The sequence below is a fragment of the Fusarium solani genome, assembly GCF_023522795.1.
Source record: "Fusarium solani strain SB1 chromosome Unknown bctg00000012, whole genome shotgun sequence".
Classification (NCBI taxonomy): domain Eukaryota; kingdom Fungi; phylum Ascomycota; class Sordariomycetes; order Hypocreales; family Nectriaceae; genus Fusarium; species Fusarium solani.
Window position 1 is genome coordinate 278,384 of NW_027072146.1, and position 22,423 is coordinate 300,806.

The 22,423-nt window shown below is 37.0% G+C and overlaps 7 protein-coding genes across 7 annotated transcripts; 3 read left to right on the forward strand and 4 right to left on the reverse strand.

The window, feature by feature from the left end:
• On the reverse strand, positions 1–1,800 carry MRS44_016079 (uncharacterized protein; the record flags this gene model as incomplete). The annotated part of the gene is made up of 5 exons (XM_065617881.1): positions 1–229; positions 285–304; positions 359–794; positions 842–1,531; positions 1,580–1,800. The coding sequence occupies 5 exons, from the start codon at positions 1,798–1,800 to the stop codon at positions 1–3; spliced, it is 1,596 nt and encodes a 531-aa protein (XP_065473953.1).
• Positions 1,801–2,296: 496 nt separating this feature from the next.
• Positions 2,297–4,179, forward strand: MRS44_016080 (uncharacterized protein; the record flags this gene model as incomplete). The annotated part of the gene is made up of 8 exons (XM_065617882.1): positions 2,297–2,325; positions 2,374–2,402; positions 2,449–2,477; positions 2,536–3,160; positions 3,207–3,686; positions 3,744–3,850; positions 3,900–3,999; positions 4,049–4,179. The coding sequence occupies 8 exons, from the start codon at positions 2,297–2,299 to the stop codon at positions 4,177–4,179; spliced, it is 1,530 nt and encodes a 509-aa protein (XP_065473954.1).
• Positions 4,180–4,195: 16 nt separating this feature from the next.
• MRS44_016081 (uncharacterized protein) lies at positions 4,196–5,608 on the reverse strand (the record flags this gene model as incomplete). The annotated part of the gene is made up of 3 exons (XM_065617883.1): positions 4,196–5,174; positions 5,224–5,340; positions 5,394–5,608. 3 exons carry the CDS (start codon positions 5,606–5,608, stop codon positions 4,196–4,198), a joined length of 1,311 nt encoding a protein of 436 aa, XP_065473955.1.
• A 534-nt stretch (positions 5,609–6,142) lies between these two features.
• MRS44_016082 (uncharacterized protein) lies at positions 6,143–7,677 on the forward strand (the record flags this gene model as incomplete). Its single annotated transcript, XM_065617884.1, has 3 exons — positions 6,143–6,379; positions 6,435–6,913; positions 6,963–7,677. The coding sequence occupies 3 exons, from the start codon at positions 6,143–6,145 to the stop codon at positions 7,675–7,677; spliced, it is 1,431 nt and encodes a 476-aa protein (XP_065473956.1).
• Positions 7,678–16,224: 8,547 nt separating this feature from the next.
• On the reverse strand, positions 16,225–18,274 carry MRS44_016083 (uncharacterized protein; the record flags this gene model as incomplete). The annotated part of the gene is made up of 7 exons (XM_046277814.2): positions 16,225–16,603; positions 16,656–16,830; positions 16,887–17,266; positions 17,329–17,349; positions 17,414–17,534; positions 17,587–17,620; positions 17,672–18,274. 7 exons carry the CDS (start codon positions 18,272–18,274, stop codon positions 16,225–16,227), a joined length of 1,713 nt encoding a protein of 570 aa, XP_046125278.2.
• Positions 18,275–18,611: 337 nt separating this feature from the next.
• MRS44_016084 (uncharacterized protein) lies at positions 18,612–20,848 on the forward strand (the record flags this gene model as incomplete). Its single annotated transcript, XM_065617885.1, has 6 exons — positions 18,612–18,621; positions 18,661–18,707; positions 19,523–20,240; positions 20,295–20,343; positions 20,406–20,595; positions 20,651–20,848. 6 exons carry the CDS (start codon positions 18,612–18,614, stop codon positions 20,846–20,848), a joined length of 1,212 nt encoding a protein of 403 aa, XP_065473957.1.
• A 316-nt stretch (positions 20,849–21,164) lies between these two features.
• MRS44_016085 (uncharacterized protein) lies at positions 21,165–22,029 on the reverse strand (the record flags this gene model as incomplete). Its single annotated transcript, XM_065617886.1, has 3 exons — positions 21,165–21,307; positions 21,359–21,710; positions 21,778–22,029. The coding sequence occupies 3 exons, from the start codon at positions 22,027–22,029 to the stop codon at positions 21,165–21,167; spliced, it is 747 nt and encodes a 248-aa protein (XP_065473958.1).
• Positions 22,030–22,423: the final 394 nt, after the last annotated feature.

Below are 22,423 nucleotides of genomic sequence, written 5' to 3' on the forward strand. Positions count from 1 at the left end.
TTATACAACCTCGACATGTAATTCAATTGACTTGTCCTGTGCCATTGCGTCGCTCCCGTTCCCTTTATTCAATCTTTCATGCAAGAGAGCTGTACGCTTCGCAAATTCTTTCTCCTCATCCCAAGTGAATGGACTCTTACTAGCAAAGAGATAGTCGACTTCTTCCAATGTACGGCCGGCGGTTTCGGGTAGGAAGCAGTACACCAAGGGAATGTATGCAAACATAGCACTAGTAAAAAGGTCAGCGGCCACTTGCCGTTTCGGGCAGATCAAAGGATACTCACGCTCCGAACACGTAGAAAGTCTGCAAGCCAAGTCAGAAATGAGAAAGTCATAGGTAGTTGAGGCGAGTCCATACCTTTTCGTTAATGCCAGAAAACATAACAGGCACCAAGAGAGAACCTCCGCCGTAGCCGACAGCCCAGCCGGCCACGCCAAATGCATTCCCCTTGGCTCGAAGCCAGGTGGGAAAGATCTCGGTGGGATATATGAAAGGGATCAATAGCCAAGAAGAACTGAAGATTAAGAGGTAGATAAAAACCATGGCTGAAGCTGCTGTGCCGTATTGAACAGCCTTGTCTGGGTTGTCAATGGCTCCCCGAAAGAGGCTGCCGATAATGAACAGGGTGATACTGAGTGCTACGGCACCCCAGTAAAGGGTTCTTCGGCGGCCTACCCTGTCGATGGTAAAGGCTGCGATGGCTGTACCCAAGATACCAACCAGCATCAGTAAACCGGACAGCCAACCGGACTTGACATTATCAAAGCCGGCTGTACGATAGATGGTTCCAGAACTACAACGCAGTTAGCAAACTATCTTTTTCAAAGAAGCATAACTCACTATATAACCACGGCTGCGATTCCAGTTCCATACTGCATGAGCACCTGGAGCCAGAAGGCAAGCTGGATGCGGCGGCCAAGATGAATGTCTCCGGATCCGATACCGAAAAACATCTTGACGTAGTTGGTTTTGGCGTACTGAGACTCCTCTTCCACTACCGTCACAATCTCTCGATACTCGTTCTGCGCATCAGGGTGTTGAGAGTCACCATCCCCCCGCAGCTTTGCAATAATTTCCAATGCTTCATCAGGTCTCCCGGCCTTGACCAGCCATCGCGGGGACTCCGGGACCAAGAGGCTCAGTACCGCCAGCGAGATTACGGGAATGATTTGAATCGCAAACTCGAACCGCCAGCGAAACTGTCCACCGCCCACCTCAGTAAAGGACGTGCCGAAACCGATCCACGCTGCGAGGGCGATGCCGGAGAAATTGGCCAAGAATGTGAGAGCGATTTGCTTGCCTCTGTGTGATGCAGCAGAAAGCTCGGCCGTCCACATAGGCGCAATGACGAGGATGAAAGCCACACCCATGCCAGCAACAAATCGTGCGCAAAGCATGTGTGTGAGGTTGACAGCAGAGGCTTGCAGGATAACCCCGGCCATACACCAGAAGCATGCCATCCACATGCCCTTGATACGACCGTAGTTGTCAGAGAAGCTGCCAGCCCAAAAGGCTGCGAAGAGAGAGCCACTTAGTCAGATTAGGTATTGTTTCCTTTGAGACTAAGGGGACACATACCAGTAATATACAGCGGCAATACCGCCCTGCAGCATGGGTTTGACGACTTCGTCTTTATCGTTTGTGTATCCCATACGTCGTCCGAACTCGGGTGCAACAGTCACAGCGCCCATAACGCCCTGACTGATGCCTTCGTAGGAGATTGCAACGGCGGAGGCAGTTGTAACAAGCCTGAGCAACTGCTGCCCGGACATGGACTTCCAGCTCTGGCGATTCCACATGATGCCGATGAATTAATGTCGTAAGATTAATACAGTAATATATGTAGTTGTGTCAAGGTATTATTGGTTGTGTTTTGATATGGCCGATGGGAAAGGTCGTCATGGTGTTCAAGTGCCCCCATTATATCTATTTCTTCTCCCCAGAGATTGCGAGCTTAGACTACTCCAACCCCCATGGGGATTTAGCCGCGGCGCCACGCGGAGGATTTGTTACGGAATCTTAGCGAGCTGTGTCCTCGTCTCGAATTACCAACAAAGGTTAGTTTCAAAATTTGCGGCTCCGATTTTCTGACAACATGGTGATAAATTATTAGCCAGTAATGGACTCATAATGGCGCAAACTGGAACAATTTAGCATAGATGCGGGGATGTTGCACTAGTAAAGTCAGCATAAACGGGTAGTTCCACTCCCCCGGAATCCTTCGTCTCAAATCTCTGGTTCTTTCGTCTCGAAATCCTTTCCCTGCTTCTGCAATCAAAGAACAGCCCGGGTAACATGGGTCGGCTGCGATCTCGTAACGGCTGGTAAGTCAGATGAGCCGATGCTCCAGAATGATAGGTGACATGGAATAGCCTTACGTGCCGAGAACGTCGCGTCAAATGTACGCCTCCAGGGATAGAGCGAAATTCGTTATACTGACTTCACAGGTGATGAGACGAGACCGACTTGCGGGCTGGTATGTTAAGCATATCCAATTGCCGAACCGAGAAGATGATGGAGCTAAGTGAAACTAGTGCCTCAAGAGGGACCGACTGTGCCGCTGGGACGATTCATCCCCTCAGCTCAAGATTAAGCGATACCGGCCAAAGCAAATGGAACGTCCGGTTCATGGTCAACATTTCCTACATCCTCCAGAAGGAGATAATCCATCGGCGGAAGGGCCGTCATCACCACTCAACTTTCTACAGCAGCCGGATTCAATTTGGTGCCCCGAGAATCTGACGTCGCCGCCTTCAGCTGCTTCCATCTTCGACCTTAGTCAACATGAACCTCCAAACCAGTACAGAGGTGACTCTCCCGTGAGCGTACCTAGGATAACCCCTGTCCGTCCTGCGCTTCAACGCCAGGAGGCTTTCTATCTACATCACTTTTCCACGCACGTGGCTCGGTGGCTAGACTGCACGGACGCATCACGACAGTTTACTCTTAATGTGACTGTCCTGGCCAAGAGCTCACCCATTCTTCTATATGCTATCATTTCTTATGCCGCTCGCCATTTAGGTGATAACAATACAGCTGATGAATTCCAAGACAAGTGTATAGTGCTTCTCATTCCCTTGCTAAGCACCGAGACCATTGCCCACGACGAGAGTATCCTCTGCGCCATAGTCATATTGCGCGTATGCGAACAGCTGAGTGGTAAGTCCCGTTGCGCAGTAGCTCTGCTCATCTAACCTTACCTCAGTAACTGTGACGGGCGGTGATCAGGAGAGACATCTTGCTGGGTTGAGTGCTCTGCTCAAGGCATCTCAAGGACAACAAGTAGATCCCTCGGCACCTACCCTCTCTCAAGCTGCGTTTTGGGTTTATGTAAGACAATCCTTTTACAACGCCTGCATCAATCAGCAGCCGCCCAATTTGAATTTCGACTTGGTGTTGATGCCACCACCACCCGTCGTCCATGAACAAGCTGTCGATGTCAAGTCGGAGACTGCCTGGGCAAATACCATGACATGGATTTGCGCTACAGTGATGCATTTCTGTTTTAGTGGAAGTGTCTTGTACTCAGAATCATCGACAAGGATGCAAAGATGGTACGAGCTGTCCGAGGCCGTTGAGAACTGGAACAAGACGAAACCGAGTACGTTTGATCCAATATGGTCTGGAGAACCAGAGCTGGGAGCAGATCCCTTTCCAGAGATTTGGTTTACAGCAGATTGGCATGGTAGGCACAAATTCCAGAACAATTCCCCGTTAGTCCATGGAACCTGATGGTTATCAGTTATGGCATTTGGATTCTACCACCTAGCTAGGATGCTTTTAAAGGTCTACCGTCCATCTCCGCGATTTGCTATTCGAAATGTCCGCCGAACCATACCGGAATCTGATGTGAGTTCATGGTTTATAGAGTAACTTGCCTCAATTGACATCACCTCAGGAGTCTGTCATGGAGCACGCCCGAGCCCTTTGTGGAGCATGCAAAGGCTCGCCGGGAACTGTGCCATCCCTCATCACATTATGCCACTCTACATTTATTTGTAGGTTGTACCATCTTGTTAAAAGTCAGAATTGTCTAACCTATGAAAGGGGGCCCCTTGATGACAGATGAGCGAGAGCAAACAAGACTGGTAAGCATGTTTGAGGATCTCGAGACATCGCATGCCTGGCCAACTGCCTGGATAATCAATGTTTTGCGAGAGGAGTGGTCAAAATGCTAGTAGTACATTATCTGTCTCAGACGCCGTCACTGAATGATATCACGGCATGTTTCCCATCCCTAACCCATCCCATCCCGGGTGCCTCCCGGTTAAGTCTCTTGACAGCCTCCTCACTTTCTATTCCAACGCAGGTATCGGACTTGTTTGTTCTCAACGCGAGGACCTTGACACCACTTCGTTGCCCTAGTAGACCAAGCGAAGACTTGAAAGTCGTTGTGTGTGGCCAGAGACCGTCTCTGGTCAATTTTCGATAATTCAAGTCTCCTTTCCATATAGTCAAATGGCTGTTCTGAAAGCGCTGAAATAGATCAGGTGCTACAGCGACCATCTCATGAAATGACCAAGCCGTCGTCCAAAACGAATGAACCTCGATACGCATTAAGCCGAGTTCGAGATACCTCTTGATCTGAGTGGCCAAAGAATTCAAGCCTGTGGACCGCAGATGGTCGAGGAGGAAGTCCATATCGCTGGGTAATACATCGCTGACAAACCAGGGAAAACATTTCGCATGGAGAGTGATGCTCGTTCCGAGTCCAGATGCAATGAGGTATGCCGAGTAGAGGACGTCTGCAAATAGCTCAAACCCAGCATTGTCAAGAACGATGTCGATATGTCGATTTTTTTGAGTCAACTGAGTCTTTCGCAGATAATGCCACACATGAGATGTATCATTGTCGACAATGTTCCGCTGGCTCTCCTCGATCGCTGCGCTTCCTTGTAACTTCTGAATTTCCTCCAGACTGAGGTTGGTCAGAAGAGACAGATCTGTTGCGTTTCCCCATAATGCCAGCTCGGTCATTTCAGAAAAGACAAGTCTCGCTGCATCGTCGTCCAAGCTTTGGAGTGGTTGTATCGGGTTTGCGATGACTTGAGTGACCCTGCTCGCCAGCTCCTGGACGGCCTTCTGCGACTTGACAAGGGAAGAATCCTTTTGACGTTTAAACACATCGTACCCTTGCCAGGAAGATGACATGGAAAATAACAGCTGCACTCGCCTGCAGAAGTTAGCATCATTTGGCGGCACACAACAACTCCAAGACTGACCTATACAGGTAGCATTCACCATACAACCATGGACAGTTGAGCCAAGTCAACTCGCCCATATTAAGGAGAATCTGATTGTACGACGCAATGTCTGCCGAGCCATCATCTTCGAGGGGACTGAGCTTTGTTTAGTGATATACCGACGAGAGAAGTTCATAAGGAGCACTAACCACAGCTGATCATTACCAGTAATTTCCTCTCGGAGTCTTCTAAGGCTTCTCTCTATCGAATTGATTTCGTCAAGTGCATGGGATGGAGCAAGCTCAGCGCCGGTAACACGGACATCATCGATCATGCCCTGCACAATTTTAGGCCAGCGAGACTTGGCAGTCTCGTGCGCCATGCTGCCATGGTCGGACGTCCACACAGACCGAGGGCTTTCCATTTCTTTATGCACAGTCTTTCGCTGACTGTCTCTTATTGTCAAGTAACAGGATAAGAAATTCACGGTCGTGTTGTGATGAGAATAAATAGGTTTCTATGCCCTTTCTACCGGACTTGCATTTGTCAATTGATTAGATAACTTTCCGACAATTTGATCCTGGTTAGGCTTACTGGCGGAGACAACACGGAAATAATTAAAGGTTTGCGCCTCTAGTTCAGCCTCGAGACGACTTGCCCAAAAAGGCACTTCGACTCGAAAGAGGTTAAACTAGTGTAAATACTAAGAAATTAGAGCTTGTGATCCCTCTGTGGAGTAAGCTAGTCACTAACAGAGGACCATCTCCTCCGGGAAGTTTACTAATTGCTATTGCTCTTCGCTCATCGTCACGAACTTCCAAACAGGGGATTCTCAATGCGATTCGTATCGAGGCGCCATCGAATACCACATTATATTAAATGTGAAGTCATGTCCGTGAACAAATTCCGAGACTATTCAACGATCTCGAACATACTGGACTTAACATATTATCTCACCATGACACGACCACAACCCCAGCAAAATGGAAGCCGTTCCGTTACCAACGGTCAACCACATGAATCCAATGGCAATTCCTTCAATGTAAATGGCCATGTTCGGGCATCTACCACTGGTGCGCTTGACTTAACCGTCCTGGGAATGAACAGTGGCACTGCCATGGACGGTATCGACTGTGCACTTGTTCGATATCACCAAGAGTCTCCGGATGCCCCTCTACACATGGAGCTCATTAAAGTATGTTTCACTTCGCGGTATCTATCTACTCGTCTGTTGCTGACCATATACTTAGTATGATGAGATCCCCGTACCCCAATGGATCAAGAAACCCGTTCTCACGATGCTTCGGGAGACCAGGACGACTCCCTCAAAAATGTCGCAACTCAATGTGCAACTTGGACAGATGTTTGGTGATGCCGTCAAAGAGTTTTGCGATAAACACGAGATATCGATGAACAGCATTGACCTCATCGGATCACATGGACAGACCATTTGGCTTCTGTCCATGCCGGAAGAGGGGGAGACACGTTCTGCATTTTGTCTTGGGGAGGGCACAGTTATTAGTGCCATCACCGGTATCACAACTGTGACAGACTTCCGAATGGCAGAGCAAGCCGTAGGTAGACAGGGTGCCCCATTGGTTGCTCTAATTGACGGCCTTCTACTTCATCACCCGACCAAGTGGCGTGTCTGTCAGAATATTGGCGGAATTGCCAATCTTTGTGTCATCCCCCCTGATTCCGAGGGCGGAGTGGACGCAATGGTCGACTGGTGAGAAATCCTCTACATAGCACCCTAATAAAGCGACTAACATCTCTAGGGACTGCGGCCCGGGCAACATGTTCATTGACAACGCCATGAGATATTTCACTAACGGCGAGATGGAATACGACAGAGACGGCGAATGGAGCTCCAAAGGCACCGTGCGCCAGGACCTTGTCGATAAGTTTCTGAGTACAAATAAGTACTGCAACCACGTTCCTCCCAAGACTACAGGACGGGAGACATTTGGGGACAACGAAGGCCAAGAACTGATTAACGAGTGTCTTGCTGCTGGGTGCGATAAGTACGACACACTAGCAACCATTACTCGGATAACGGCCCAGAATATCATCAAGCAATACCGCACATTCTTCCCTCGCTTCGGCATCAGCGTGGATGAGATTTCAGAGGTGTATATGTGCGGCGGTGGTGCCCGAAACCCGACCATCATCAAATATCTCAGGGAGCAGCTTCCGGATACAAAGATTCGGCCGCTAGACGAGACCGGAGTCCCATCGGATGCCAAGGAGGCAGTTTCCTTTGCCCAACAAGCCATGGAGGCTATCTTGGGGCGATCAGCCCTGATTCCTATCAATAGTGACAGCCTAGTGCCTAACACTATCTCGGGCAAGATTGCTCCTGGCAGGAGATGGCGCGAGATTATGAGGTCGAGTATTAGATTTGGGGAGGGTCGCTCGGCCTTGCCCACAGCCAAGGAAATGATCGTGGAACGGCCTTACACTGCATGGAAAGCTATGCAAGCTTTTAACTGAGTGATTACAGTGACTTAGACTAGTACAATAGTAAATAGTATTACTTATATCAATAACGATCATTCAGATTCGAGTTACGTGTTAATTTTTCTGAAGTTATTAAATCATATTTGCCAGCAGAAGCAACTCAGTATTTACTTAACACGTACTTGCTTCTTTAAATTGCTCTTCATCGTCGATGCTCTTCCTAAGAATAACAGGACTCAGGGCCAATATATCTCTAAATGGCTTCGAAGAACATATGAGCTGCCAATTCTCTATGCTCGTGCTTAGTTCACGTCAACGGAATTGAGAGGAAAATCAATCATTGTATATTTTGTAGTGTACCATCATCTCTCTTTTCTATTATCACATGTCTTCGGATAGAGATGTGATGTTACGATTGGTCACCGTAACGACGCTATACGGCTTCTATCCCTTTGAGTGCCACAGCCCTTAGGGAGGTCACTCGCCCCACTACGGTTAGATGGATGGATTTTATTTCGCCCGGAGGGAAGTCCCTATAGGGCCTTGGCACAGTCTAGTTCACATCTCAGAATGCTACGGTGGGCGATAGGGGTAACTGTTGTACAACTCTCTATTACTTTCTTTTGGGCTTAGGCGCTATTATACTAAGGTATTAGGGTAAGGTTTAAAAATATATCTTAAAGTTTATTTTTATTACTTATATAATTAAGTCCCTATTATTATATATATAATTAAGTCTTCTTTTTATTAAATATATTAAAATCCCTACTATATATTATAATTAGGGGTTAGCTAGCCTAAGGTTTTTTTATATAAGAATTTAGCGCGGCGCTAATAGCTTACTTATAAAGCCTAGGTTTTATATCTTATTAACCTTAGGTTTCTGAAAAAACTAGATTTATATTACTAGAAGAGCCTTAAAGTTAATAAGAAGATTAAAAAGTACTTAATTAAGTTATTTTACTTAATATAATACCTAGAATATATTTTATTTTTAAGATATTAACTTAACCCTTAGATTTAGGGTTATTTTAAGGTAATTTACCTTTATTTAAGCTATGCCCTTTTTATCTTAGCCTTCTAAGACTAATTATTAATTATATTTTACTTAAGGTAAGAGTTATAACCTTAGAGTTAAAATCTATAAGGTTTTTTAAAATTATTATTAGCTAATTTATAATTTTATTATTATAAAGACCTTTATTTATTTATTTACATAAAATATTTTACTTATATCTTAATTTTTTTTTTTATTTATAAAACCTATAAGGTTATTATTCTTAGTAATTATATCTAATAATACTTAAAGTAATTTCCTTATAATTTTATATTAATAGAGATTTAATTAATTATTTAATAAATATAATTATTTAATTATATTAAAAATATTAAGGGCCTTAATTAATTACTTTATCTTATTTTACTTAGGCCTTTAATCTCTAAGCTTAGAGAAATAAAAAGAAATAGCTTTAAATATATATTTAGCTCTAATTACCCCTAAGTCTATTCTAGCCTTATAGAACTCTATTAATATCTATAGTTAAAGTATTAATAATCTAAATAAAGAGGCTAAATTAAAAAACTACCTAAGGCTATAGCTTAAATAATTATATTATTATTTTCTTTTTAATTATATTATTCTAAGGTATTTTATTAATAGCTTTTTTAGAAAAGTTATTATAATAAGTACTTTGAGGTTAATATATAAGAGCTTATTATAGAATTATTTAATTAAATAGATATATTTATAATATTTTAGGCCTAGGCCCTTTTTATTTATTAGAAGGAGGCTAACCTTATAGAATAATTAGATTAATTTATATAGTTATAGCTATAGCTTAATTAGCTTAGCTTAATTAATTACCTCTATAACTTTATTAATTCAAAAGACTTTTTATATAAATTAGTCTCTTTTAATATTAAGCTAAGTTTTATTATATTTAATATATTTAATAACCTTAGCTTTATTTTTATATTATATATATTTAATTAATTAATCTAAGAGATTTAAAGCTTATTTTATTAATATGAGATTTTATATATAGCCTGGTTTAAAGTTAATAATAAATAAAAAATAGCTTATAATAATTTTATAAATATCTCTATTAATATAGAGGCCTATTAGAAATAATCCTAAGAGGATTTATTTAATTAATTAATTACTAAGATATTTAATTAGCTTAAAGAAATAACTCTTAGGTTTTTTATATTTTTATTTTATTATTATATTAAAGATATTAAATATAATTTTATTATAATCTCTTTTTTTCTTATTCTTAATATTACCTTTAATAATATATAATATAGCTTTAATATATTTATAGTATAGCTCTTTATAATTATTTTAATTTTATAATTTCTTTTCCTTAGAGAGGCCTATTTAATTAAATATAATAAAATTAATTAAAATATAAGTAATAATCTAAGTATAATAGCTATATACAAAGCTATCCCTAGTATTCTTAAGCTTATTAAGTATTATATATTATAATATATACTTAATAATATATTAGGGTTAGAAGCTACCTTAAAATAATTTATTTTCTAGCTTTATAGCTATAAGATTACTACTAAGGCTAACTTTACCTCTTTTAGCTCCTTAATATTACTTAGATTACCTTATTTTAAGATCTTTTTATTTAAGAGGATTACTTATTACTAAATAGTTAGCTAGCTCTCTTACTACTTATTTTATAAGATTTTATTTAAAATAACCCCTAAGAGGAGACTTTAAGCTATTTTTTTCTTAATAACTTATATTAGGTTATAAGCGAGAGTATAAGGACCTAGGCTATAACTTATATCTAGAATTAGCTTAAGCTAAGAGCTTAATAATATAAGGGAAGTAGCTAGCTTAATATAGCACTAGATATATAGGCACTTTTTATATATATAGAATTAATTAATTAGATATTAAGATACCTTATTATTTATATTTACCTTCATAATAGCCTTTTAATATAAAATATACAAATTCTTATATTTTAATAATATAATATAGCCCTAAGTAATATTTATAATATTTTTATTAATTATAATATAATTATACCTATAATTAATATTTATAAAGGTCTTTTATATTTATAATAATTATAAAGTATTTATTAGTTTTTTCCCTAAGAGGTTAATATATTTTTAATATATTACTTATAGCTTATAGTAATTATATAAGTCCTAAGGGGGATAAACTAGTTATATTAGTTTATATTTATAAAGGGGATATTAATATTATCTTAAATATAGTATAAATTATATTTAGTAATATACTTAAAGGTATTAAAAATAACTAAGTGATATTAATAGCTAAGATAGCTATTATATAAGAAAATATAATAAGTATATTTTATATACTTAGAGTATATATAAATAAGGAATTTATTATATTTACTTATTTACCTAGATAAGGTTATTATAAGTAAGTATTATATAAAAGTATTTATTTATATTATAATAGGTTTTATTTACTCTTATAGCGATTTCATTATATAATAAGGTTTTATTATATTAAACTGCCTAGCTTATTATTTAGCTATAATATAATACTTCGTCTCTATTAATCTTATCTATAAGGCTATATAAGTAGTTATTACCCTTAACTTAATTAGTTTTCTTATTTTATTTCTTTACTTTCTATTAATATATCTTAATATAATATCTAGCTATATTTTTAAAAAATAAAAGAAAACTAATATTATTAAGATTATTAATTTAACCTATTATTATTATATTTCTATAGAGTTTATTAAATATATTAGTTTTAAAGTAATACCTTATACTTATTATTAAGCTTAAAGGGTTATTAAAAAAATAGTTAAGAGTAATAAAAAATATTATTTATATTATAATTAATTAATAATTAAAATTATTTCTTAAATATTATAAATATAACCTAATTATTAAAATAATATACCTTATTATTAAAGTAATTTATATAATAAAATAAGATAATTTACTTTTAAAATAAATTAAAAAATATATTAAATAACTCTTAAATAATTAAAAAACTAATAAGAAATAAGTCTTAGATAAATTATAATATAACCTTATATATAAAATCTATAATTATTAGCTATATAAATATTAAGAAATTAATAAAACCCTAAAATAAAGTAAAATAACTTATAGTTTTCTTAATATAAAGAAAATTATTTTTATAATTATTTATTAATATTATTTTTATATAAAGACTAAGGTATAATATTATAAAGCTTATAAGAAGTTATAATTACTCTTAGTTTTATAATAATTATAAGACTTAATTATTATATATTTTATTATTAAATTATTTTTATTAAAAAAACTAGTTATTAAAAACTTTTATAATAATATTCTTAGTATTATAAATAAACTTATAAAATCTTTTTATTTTATACCTTATAAGGAATTAATAATAGCTAAAGAATTTATATATCTTTTTTACTTTTATATTACTAAGATATATAATATATTACTTAAGATTATTATAAATTAAAGATTATTATTTACTTTAAAATTTTAATAAAGCCTTATAAGATATTTAAAAATTAATTATAAACTCTTTATAATATATTATAAAGAAATAAATAAATAAATTAAATATATAAATTAAATATTAAAATAATACCTTTAATATTATATTAATTATAAATAAATTAATTAAAGTAAAAAGCTATTAGCTATATAGCTAGCTTATAATATAATTATAAATAAAAATATTTATTATTAAAATTACTATTAAAATTATTATTATTTATATATTTAGATAAGCTAAGATATATATATTATATATTTAATTAAATAAGTTTAATTAATTAAACTTATAGACTTTTATCTACCGCTAAGTCTAGCGCCAAGCCCTAGCGCTAATACTTTTTAGGTTTAAACTCTAATACTAACTCTAGGAACTAATCCCTTTAAAACCTATAATACTAATAACCTTTATTTCCTAATATAGTTATACTTATAACTATATAGCTAGATCTTAGCTAGCTAACTTTTTTAATTTTCTTATTTAGTATTATAAAAGGTATTAATATTAATAATAAGAGTTATAAGCTATGCCTTATATAAGTATATATTATTATTATCTTTTAAGCTATTAAGAAAACTAATTTCTTTCTAGGCGAGATATTTATATTTCTTAAGCTTTCTTTTAAGGGTATTTAATAAAAAAAGCATTTTATTAATAAAATTAAATTAATTATTTATATTATAACTAAGTAAAAAGAGACTAAATAATAAAAAAATAAGGTTATAGCTAAAGATTATAAGTTTAATTTAAATATTTTATTTAATAAGCTATATACTTATTATAATACTTTAAATGGCTTTATATAATATTATCTCTTATAGCTTATTATAAGTATTTTTTATGCCCTTATAAAGCTTATAGGCCTCTTTAATATAATTATCTTAATTATATAAAAAGATATATTAATAGGTATTAGTTATATTATTTTAATTTATTTATTAAAGGTTTTTATAAAAAGTAATTATTATAATCTTATTAATATATTATTATTTAATTAGCTAATTATAAATTAATTAATTAATTAATTATAATTATTATTAGTTATAATTAAATCTCTTCTTATACGAATAATAAAAATACTTTTAACCTCTTTAAGTAATTAAGAATTATAAGGTTAATTAAAAGGTTAATATTAAAGGGGAGCTATTATATAAAGGGGACTTTAATTATTTTAATTAATTAAGATATAAGCTATTTATTATAAATAGAGTTAATTTTAGCATATTATTAAAGCTATTAATAATTATATAAATAAACCTTATTAATTTTAGCCTATTAAGGCCTTAGGCTTTAGGTATAGAGCCTTTATTATTAAAATTACTAAGATATTAAGTAAGATATTTTAATCTCTATTTTAAGTAATATAAAGTAATAAAATAATTAATAAAAATATAAAAATTATATTAGCTTATATTAATTTTAGATTTATATTAAATATATATTATTAGATATAAGATATTATTATTAACCTTAAAGTAATCCTTATTAATAATTAGCTAAAAAACCTATATAAAGAAATAAGAATAAAACTTAAGTTTATTAAAAATAAGATTATAAGTTATATTAATAAGAAAAGAATTAAGGGATTAATTTTCTTAAAGAGAGATATAATCTTACTTATAATAAAAAATATTAAAATATAATAATAAAATAAAAAACTTAATTATAAATATATTAAACCTTATATAATTAAGTAAAAAATCTTAAAATATAATTATACATTAAATTTACCCCTTAAGATTAAGCTTTATTTAATGTTTTATATTTTATTACTTATATTAGCTAATATTATAATTATTAAAGTTAATAATAAATTAAAAGCTAAAGTTAATAAATTAAAAGAATATATTATAAAAAATATCTTTAATATAAATAAAATTAATAATGAGATAATATATTTTATTAAATAAAAAGATTACTTAGACTTAAAGAATATATAAAAACCCTTAAAATACTTTATTAATATATAATACCTTTTAAAGAATTTCTATTAATAATATTAATAAAGAAATAAAATAGCATTTTAATTAAGAATATCTATAGCACCCGCGAGCTATATAGCTATTATAGCCTCTAATTTTACCCTCTTAGCCTTATCTAACTTACCTAATAAATTTAAACCTTAATATATTATCTTTATACCTCGCTTATAAATTTATTTCTTTTAGTAATATAAATATATTAGGTAAGAAAGTTATTTTATTTATATATTATTATATAGTAATTAACTCCTTTTTAGCCCTTTTATTTTTAATCTTAAGATAATATTTCTTAGCTATAAGGCGAGATATTATTAGATAAGTTAATAAAAAGAAAAATATTAAATTAAATTATATTTATTAATAGAAATTAATACTCTTAAGTTATTATAAGTATAATCTTAATAAATATATTTTAAATAATAAGATATACCCTTAAGTATCTTATATAATAGCTATTTTTAGATATAATATAAATAATATATTACTTTAAAACTTATTTTTTTAATTAATTTAAATAATTAATAATAAGATATAATAAATTAAGATTTTATTTTTAATATATTATTAATATTATTAAAATATTTAAAAAAAAAAGGTTTTAATAAATTATAAAATGTTAAGTAATTAGCTTTATGGGCCTTAAGGATAAGACTTAATAAAAAGGAGATATTATATTATAACTTAATAAAATACTTATTATATAATTAAGGAAAACCTTATTATTACTTATTAATTAAGATATAATTACTATTAAAACCTAAGTAATTATAATAATTACTTTATAATTACTTATAATTACTTATATAATTATTTTAATTAATATTCTAAGGATAATAATTAAAAAGGGCCCTTTAAGTATATAAATTATATCTATCGTACTTTCTTATATAATAGCTACCTTAGCTATTAATATAACTTAATTATATTTAATACCTTTAAGTATATTACTAGATATAATACCCCCTTATTTAAGTATAGCGCGACTAGTCTTATCTACTAATATAAACCTAGTATAACTAGTTTATCCCTTAGGAATATATATAATTATTATAGCTAAGATCTAGCTATATAGCTATAAATATAACTATATTAAGAAATAAAAGTTATTAGTATTATAAGTTTACTTAAAGGGATTAATTCCTAGAGTTAATATTAGAGTTTTATAAACTTAAAAAGTATTAGCACTAGACTTAGTAGTAAATAAAGATCTATAAGTTTAATTAATTAAACTTATTTAATTAAATATATAATATATATATCTTAGCTTATATAAATATATAAATAATAGTAATTTTAATAATAATTTTAATAATAATAATTTATAATTTTATATATAATTAATATACTTAATAAATAAGTAAGCTAGATATATAAGTAAGCTAATATATTATATACCTAGAATTAACCTATCCTATATAACTTAACTTTCTTTATAAAATAGCTATTAACTTAAAAAAGGTAGTTTTATAAGCTTAACTTAATATAAAATATAAAAATTATTTTTATAAATTTTTAAATAATTTCCTTTATAAAGAAATAACTAACTATATAGTATAAATCTACTTTTTCTTATATTACCTTATAAGAAATTTAATTAAATTTTTTTTAAAGATTAATAAAATATAATAAAATATATAATAACTATAATATTAAGTTTATATATATTTTAAGCTAAATATAGAATTTTAAAGGTTTTTTTAATTCTTTCTTTAAGATATAAATACCTCTAGCTTACTTACTTAAGTAGCTTACTCGCTTATTAAGTATATTATATTAACTTTTATTTTATTATTAATATATACCTATATTATTTATATTAAAAGGCATTAGGCATAATAGCTTAACTAGATATGAAATTATATTTCTCTTACTAAGTTACCTTAATATACCTTTAGGTATACTATAAGGTTAAATTATTCTTTAATAAGCTTATAATATATATAAAACGTTCTTTTAAAAATACTTAGAGCTACTCTAAATCTATTAAGTAGCCTTGTTATTAGTGTCTCATAATAAAAGGTATTAGTTATAGTAAAAGGTATTACTTTAGCATTCTTACTTTGCCTTAGCACAACAAGTCTCTTTAAACTAGTGAGGTATTGGCATAAACAAATTTGCCTCGTCAAAGTCTATTGCGGACAACGCAAGGTTCTGGTCCATATCCCCGTCAAACAGGTTCAGTGGCCCCCAGTAATGGTTAAGATACACCATGCCATCCGGCCAAGACGTCCCTGGATTATTGGGTGCCAAGGTTTTGGCCGACGACTTTTGTGTAGCCTTCTCTCTTGCTTGTTGTAATAGCTTTGCCGCTTGTAGAGCGACAATACACTCATCCATGATCATGAGAATCTCGACAGCCATGTCGACTAAGCGAAGTAGCGGCTGGATCTCAGTCTCGACTGCTTCTTGTGCTACGTATACGAGAATGATGCTCGCAGCAAATACAGTATATGTGGTGTTGTAGAACCTGTCATGTTGTCAGTACAAACTCCAAAGCGATAGTCGTGGACTTAATGTACCATGTACGGAAGAAGTCACTGTGTTGATAAGTTTGATAGATGAGTTCGATCGTTTGCTTTGCCGATTCGAGGCACTTCTGGATCCCATGTTTGGTCTCAGTGATCGAAGCTCGTTCTTGCGCAGTTGATCTCAGGAGAAAAGACCCGAAGAGAAGAATCCTCAGATTATGGTATCCTAAGATCATCTTGTCAGTGACTTTTTACATGTCAGTGGTATCGGGTAGGGCGTACTCAAGTTCAGCACAAGTCTTTGTCTCTTCACCCACTGGACATCTTTGACGCCTCTTAAAGAAGGCACCTGAGAGGTTGAGCCTGTCGGACGAATAGCTTCGGGAAGCTTTTGAGCCCAGCCCTCCAAATCTTTCTCAATCTGGACGGCCAAAGCCACCATCATTGATACTGTCGTTTCGGGCAAATAAATGCTAAGGCTGATGCTCCTCGTGATCTTCGAGAAGTGTACCATTTGTTCTATGATGGCGCAACAAGGGTGCTCGGATAGCTCTGAACTCATTCCCTCTTCGGTTTGGGTGGTCTTGATAAGTGGAAATCGTCGGTTGTGATACAGGTCGGCTCCCAAGGTGTCTGGTCTTCCCATCGCGAAAGACATCTCACTGAGGGGTAAAGAGTTAGAAATCGCTCAAAAAAATAAGAGAATACCAACAATGGAACATACGTCTCGAGCGAGTAAAGACCCCTGTAGCTCAGGCGTCAGTATCTGGATATTATTACCCATTGTTTGGGCTATATGGTTAACATACCACCATGTTCTCGACTCAGCTCTCAACAGGGACGGCGGTTTCTTGCTATTTGGCCCCGACTCACGATTGATGCCCATTGCTAGAGCTGTTCTTATTGCAAGGCCAACATACATGTATGACACTAGAAAAGGTGAGTGAAGTCCCACAGAAGGTGACGACCGTAGTTGACTGACAATGTGGATGCAGCTCATTCTGGCAGACTTTGGCCTAGAATCGTCAGCCGGGCTCAATTGCTTCTGAAGGCGTGGAGTGACATACCAGAATGAAATAGCATTGAACCATCTCGAGGTCTGTAACCATTCCAAGTCGGTTGCAACAGCTTTTGGCTCGATCAAAGAATTTGCGGCTCCAAGATAGGTTAGTTATCCCATCGATGAGCTCGTCATCCCGAGTGCTGACTAGAGCGCCTATCGACAAAATACTGTAGTACAAAGCTACAAAGCTTGTAATTCTCCTATTTCCAGCCTCCTCGCCGGACCACAAGGATTCGCATCGCTGGAGAAAGGAGGTTTTATCCAGGATGGGGTGAACATAGTGAATGGTAGAGAAGAAGGCGTCTATAAAGGTACGACATTGCAGGTACCATAATGAGTTGTCAGAGTCCTCGGTACTTCTCCGACTTCTCTGGGTGTCTTGCAATCCACTTGGATCAAAAGCTGGGTTGTGCAAAGTAGAGAGAAGGGCACCCGCGTCGTCGTCGGGGTGATCTCCTTCTGCGCTTCGTTGAACATGAGACAAGAGGGCAACAGAAGACGAACTCCCATAAAATTCAACGTCCCTCGTATGTGTGTTCATGCCAGATACTTCTTGCTCCCTTGTATGCCATGACGAGGTGCTGTTCGGGGTAGGTAAAGCTTCCATGTTGGTGTGATGCTGAGGATTGGGAAGAGATGCAGAAAGGCTAGATGCTACCCCTTCTGGGCTATTACCAGGCCCATCGGCTGTTGCTTTCTCATAGGTTTCCACGATGCTGGACAAACTTTTGACCTGATCTTCCAATTGGCGTATGTAGCTGTAGACGGTCTCAATGAGCCACCAAGACTCAACAGAAACATGGCGAGTTGATAACTACCTTGATGTCATGCGCATACGCGACATATCCTGACCTTTATAGACGCATTCGACATTGCGGCCTTTAACTGGTCAGTCACTGAAATGTTAGATTGGTGAGGGAGCCTTAGCAACTCACTTTGACAATATGAGCAGGGGTAAGATTCATCACACTTGTATTTTTTAGACCGGCACAGATCGCATGCACGAGCAGCTCGAGGCCGCCGTGGACGCTGACCCGAAGGTTTGTTGGCCTGTGGAACACGGGAATCGGTTGACTCGTCCATGCGAACGACTTTGGGAGGTTATAGATTGTAAGGGTTTGATCTTTGAGATGTCGGAAAGCCTCGAATACACGTCAAAGCGGACCAAGACAGTTCCCCAGAAAATTTGCGCGTTCGGAGTGTTGAGAGGCCGAGGTCTGGATGCGGGGTCTCTAGATCTTGAGTAAGCTCGAGGCAAATCTGGGGTAAAAAATCATGGGGCAATCCGAGCCTTGAACTTCTCTCAGGCTTCTCATTCGTCGTCATGAACTGTCCCTAAGCTGAATCAGGCTAGAGTAGTCGACTGCGGAAAAGCCGGGCTACGGTCCTGGTCTGATCCATGTACCCTCGGCTGTTCCGATTCTTGCCTCGACTACCCTACATCAATGAACTTCAGACAGGCTTCCTATAAACCGATTGATGTGCGCCAAGTGGCCCAGGTAGCCGAATTAGTACCTGCATCTGATAACTTCTTTTCATCAACTTTCAAGCAGCTAATCCTCAACTTCCAGTCATAATGCCGGGCGCAATGGTTGGCCATCCAGATTTGCATTGACATTTTACAGCAATGACTAACTTGCCAGGAAGATAGATCAGCCGCCGCACACGCAAGCGCTTACGCAACTTCGAGTCATTATCGTCGGAGCAGGTCTCGCGGGCCTCGCCGCGGCGGTGTCAATCTCTCTCAGGACATCAGGTTACAGTTTTGGAATCGGCCAAGGAACTTTTAGAAGCAAGCTATGAATTTGCCATTGACGCCCAAACCCCGGAATACTGACTGTGAGGATCTACACAGGTCGGAGCTGGTCTACAATGCACTCCCAACTGCACACGTATTCTCCAGAAATGGGGCCTTCCTGACCGACTATGGCAGTCTGCTGCTGAGCCTACCTCGCTAGTCGTCCATCGATACTCAGGCAAAACTCTTGCCATAGAACCCGACTTTCATAAGCACATCCGGAAGAAGTATGGGGCTCCTTTTATTGACCTACATCGCGTCGACCTTCAGCTTTCTCTCTACGAAAAGGCAAAAGAGCTGGGCGTTCAGTTGAAGCTCGGAGATAAAGTGGACGATGTTGACTTCGATATTCCCGAGGCCAAGACCGAGGCCGGTTTCAAATACACTGGTGACCTTATCGTTGCAGCAGATGGGCTCTGGTCAAAATGCCGCTCCAAGTTTCTTTCCACTAACGATAAGCCCAAACCGACTGGCGATCTGGCATACCGAGTGGTGCTGGACGTGAATGAGCTCGACGACCCAGAGCTTCGGGAATGGGTCGAACGACCAACAGTGCATTTCTGGATTGGTCCTGGGGCTCACGCTGTGGGTTACTCCATGCGTGGCGGACAGATGTACAACATCGTGCTCCTTGTACCAGATGATCTCCCGTCAGGCATCAGCCGACAAGCTGGCTCAGTGGAGGAGATGCGACAGTTGTTCAATGACTGGGACCCAATTTTGGGGAGGTTCCTGAGCAAAGTGGACAAGGTCGATAAGTGGAAGTTGATGCACAGTACGTGTGAACCTTCTATTAATAACTGACTGTGTGAGCTAATGAATATTTTAGGAGAAGAGCTCGATTCGTGGATCAACGACAACTCCAACTTTGTTTTTGTGTAGGTTACGCTGCCACTTAAAACCTCACAAACAAGAACGAGTATTGACCAACTTATTACAGAGGCGACGCCTGTCATCCAATGCTTCCTTACCTGGCCCAAGGCGCCAACTCGGCCGTTGAGGACGGGGCGGTCTTGGGACTTCTTCTCGGACATATACAATCGAAGAACCAACTTCCAAAAGCCTTGAATATGTACGAGGAGCTGCGCAAGTCTCGCGGTGAGGCTATTGTTAGAGAGACATTTAAACAGGTACGTGATTGTTCCAACCGTAACATTGATCTCTTGTTTCCTAACATTCCGACAGCGTGAGTCTTTTCATATGCCAGATGGACCCGCTCAGGAGGCTCGAGACAAGACTTTCCTATCCCAGTTGGGCGCTGAAGAACTCCAAGGCCCGTTCCCAAGTAGGTGGACTTGCCCACAGGTGCAGCCGTGGCTCTATGGATATGATGCCTTTGAGGTTGTGGAGGATGCAGTAAAGAACAGCCCTTTCAGCAACTAAGGTGCGAATGATCATGTAGGCATATTGAGTGTAATTATTTCGAAAGTTCACACGATCCGTTTTAGTTAGCTACATGCTTGATGTTTGTCAAATCTTCATCGTCAGTGCGAAAGTCAAGTACGAAGCTATGACTTGATGGTAGCGGAGAATTCTCCAAGGAAGTAATTGTCCTTTTGTGAAAAGTAGCCAAAGCTCTCACAGAATCTTTACGATTAAGTGACCAGTTATTTCAAGGGTACATCAGTATCCTACAAGCATTTTAACAAGATAATCAGAGACTAAGTTGGTCTAGTACAGGAAGCAAGTCGAAGTCCAACTAATGTATCAAAGACTCAAGAAAGTCAAAGCCTTGCTGTTGAAGCTGCCAGGTAACAGAACCAACTTCCATCTTAGCAGCAAAAGTATGCTCCTCCCCAGGGACCTCTACCATCTCGCACTTGATGTTTTGTTCTTTCAAATCTTTAAAAAGTTTTCTGCTAAGATGAATCGGAACCTTTGTGTCCTCCATACCGTGCACAATGAAAGTGGGAGGAAAGGAAGGGCCGATGTTCAATGCGGGATCAACCTTGCGCCAGTCTTTGGAAGGAAAGATTACATCCAATACACTGCCATTCGCCAGCTGTGTCAGCGCATATGCTTGACGAGGGTCACTGAAGTCAGGTGGTCCAGTGGCTTGACCCTCAAGGGAGACACCTCCAGTGATTGGTACTGGGTCCTCGTCAAATACTTTGTTCATGAAGGAGTCTGTCAGTCCCGGAGGTAGCTTCATGTTTGGTAACTTCGTGGTCCAGAAACCATCGTCGAAATTGCAAGGACCATACATGTCGTACACTCCAGCAACGGGACGAGGAACTTCGAATCCCTGTGGACGAGTAAGTTATCATTCTTTTCATCCATAGTGATATTTGGGCCAAAGTGGAGTAACCTACCAGGCAAAGGGAAAGGTGTCCGCCCGACGATGTGCCAAATGCAAAGACATGGTCAAGATCTGGCACGAGGCTCGAACTAGCCAGGTCGCGTATAGCTGTTGCAAGACCTCCTTGGTGGACCCAGGCCAAAAGGTCTCGACAGTCTTGAATCGGACCCTCCAAAAGATTAACTTGAGGGCAAAGTCGATGATTTGGGCCTAAGACAATCCATCCTCTGCTGAGACAATCCGAGACCTGATCCATGTTGATCATTTTGGAGGAGCCTAGCATAAAAGCTCCGCCATGGATATTAATTACTAAAAAGCTGTCAGCCTTACACGGGTTCAGGCACTGCCATGATGATAAGAAGAACCGACATACCAACCGGACATTTCGAGGAAGAAACAGCATGCTCAAATGGTAGGTAGATGTCAACATCTATCTCTTGTGCTTCAACATGCTTGTAGACAGCCCGAAAGTAAGTAGGATTGCCCATCGTCAATGATGATGCAACAATCAAAAAGATACTTAGTAAAGTCTTGAGTAGCACTTCGGCGTCGCTCGGTGCCGCGTGTACAGTGGCCTCTATCATTTCAAGCAGATGCACGTACGTTCCCTTGCGTCAATGGTCCGGAGGTGCCGCAGTGGGAAGTGGGGGTTAGCATGT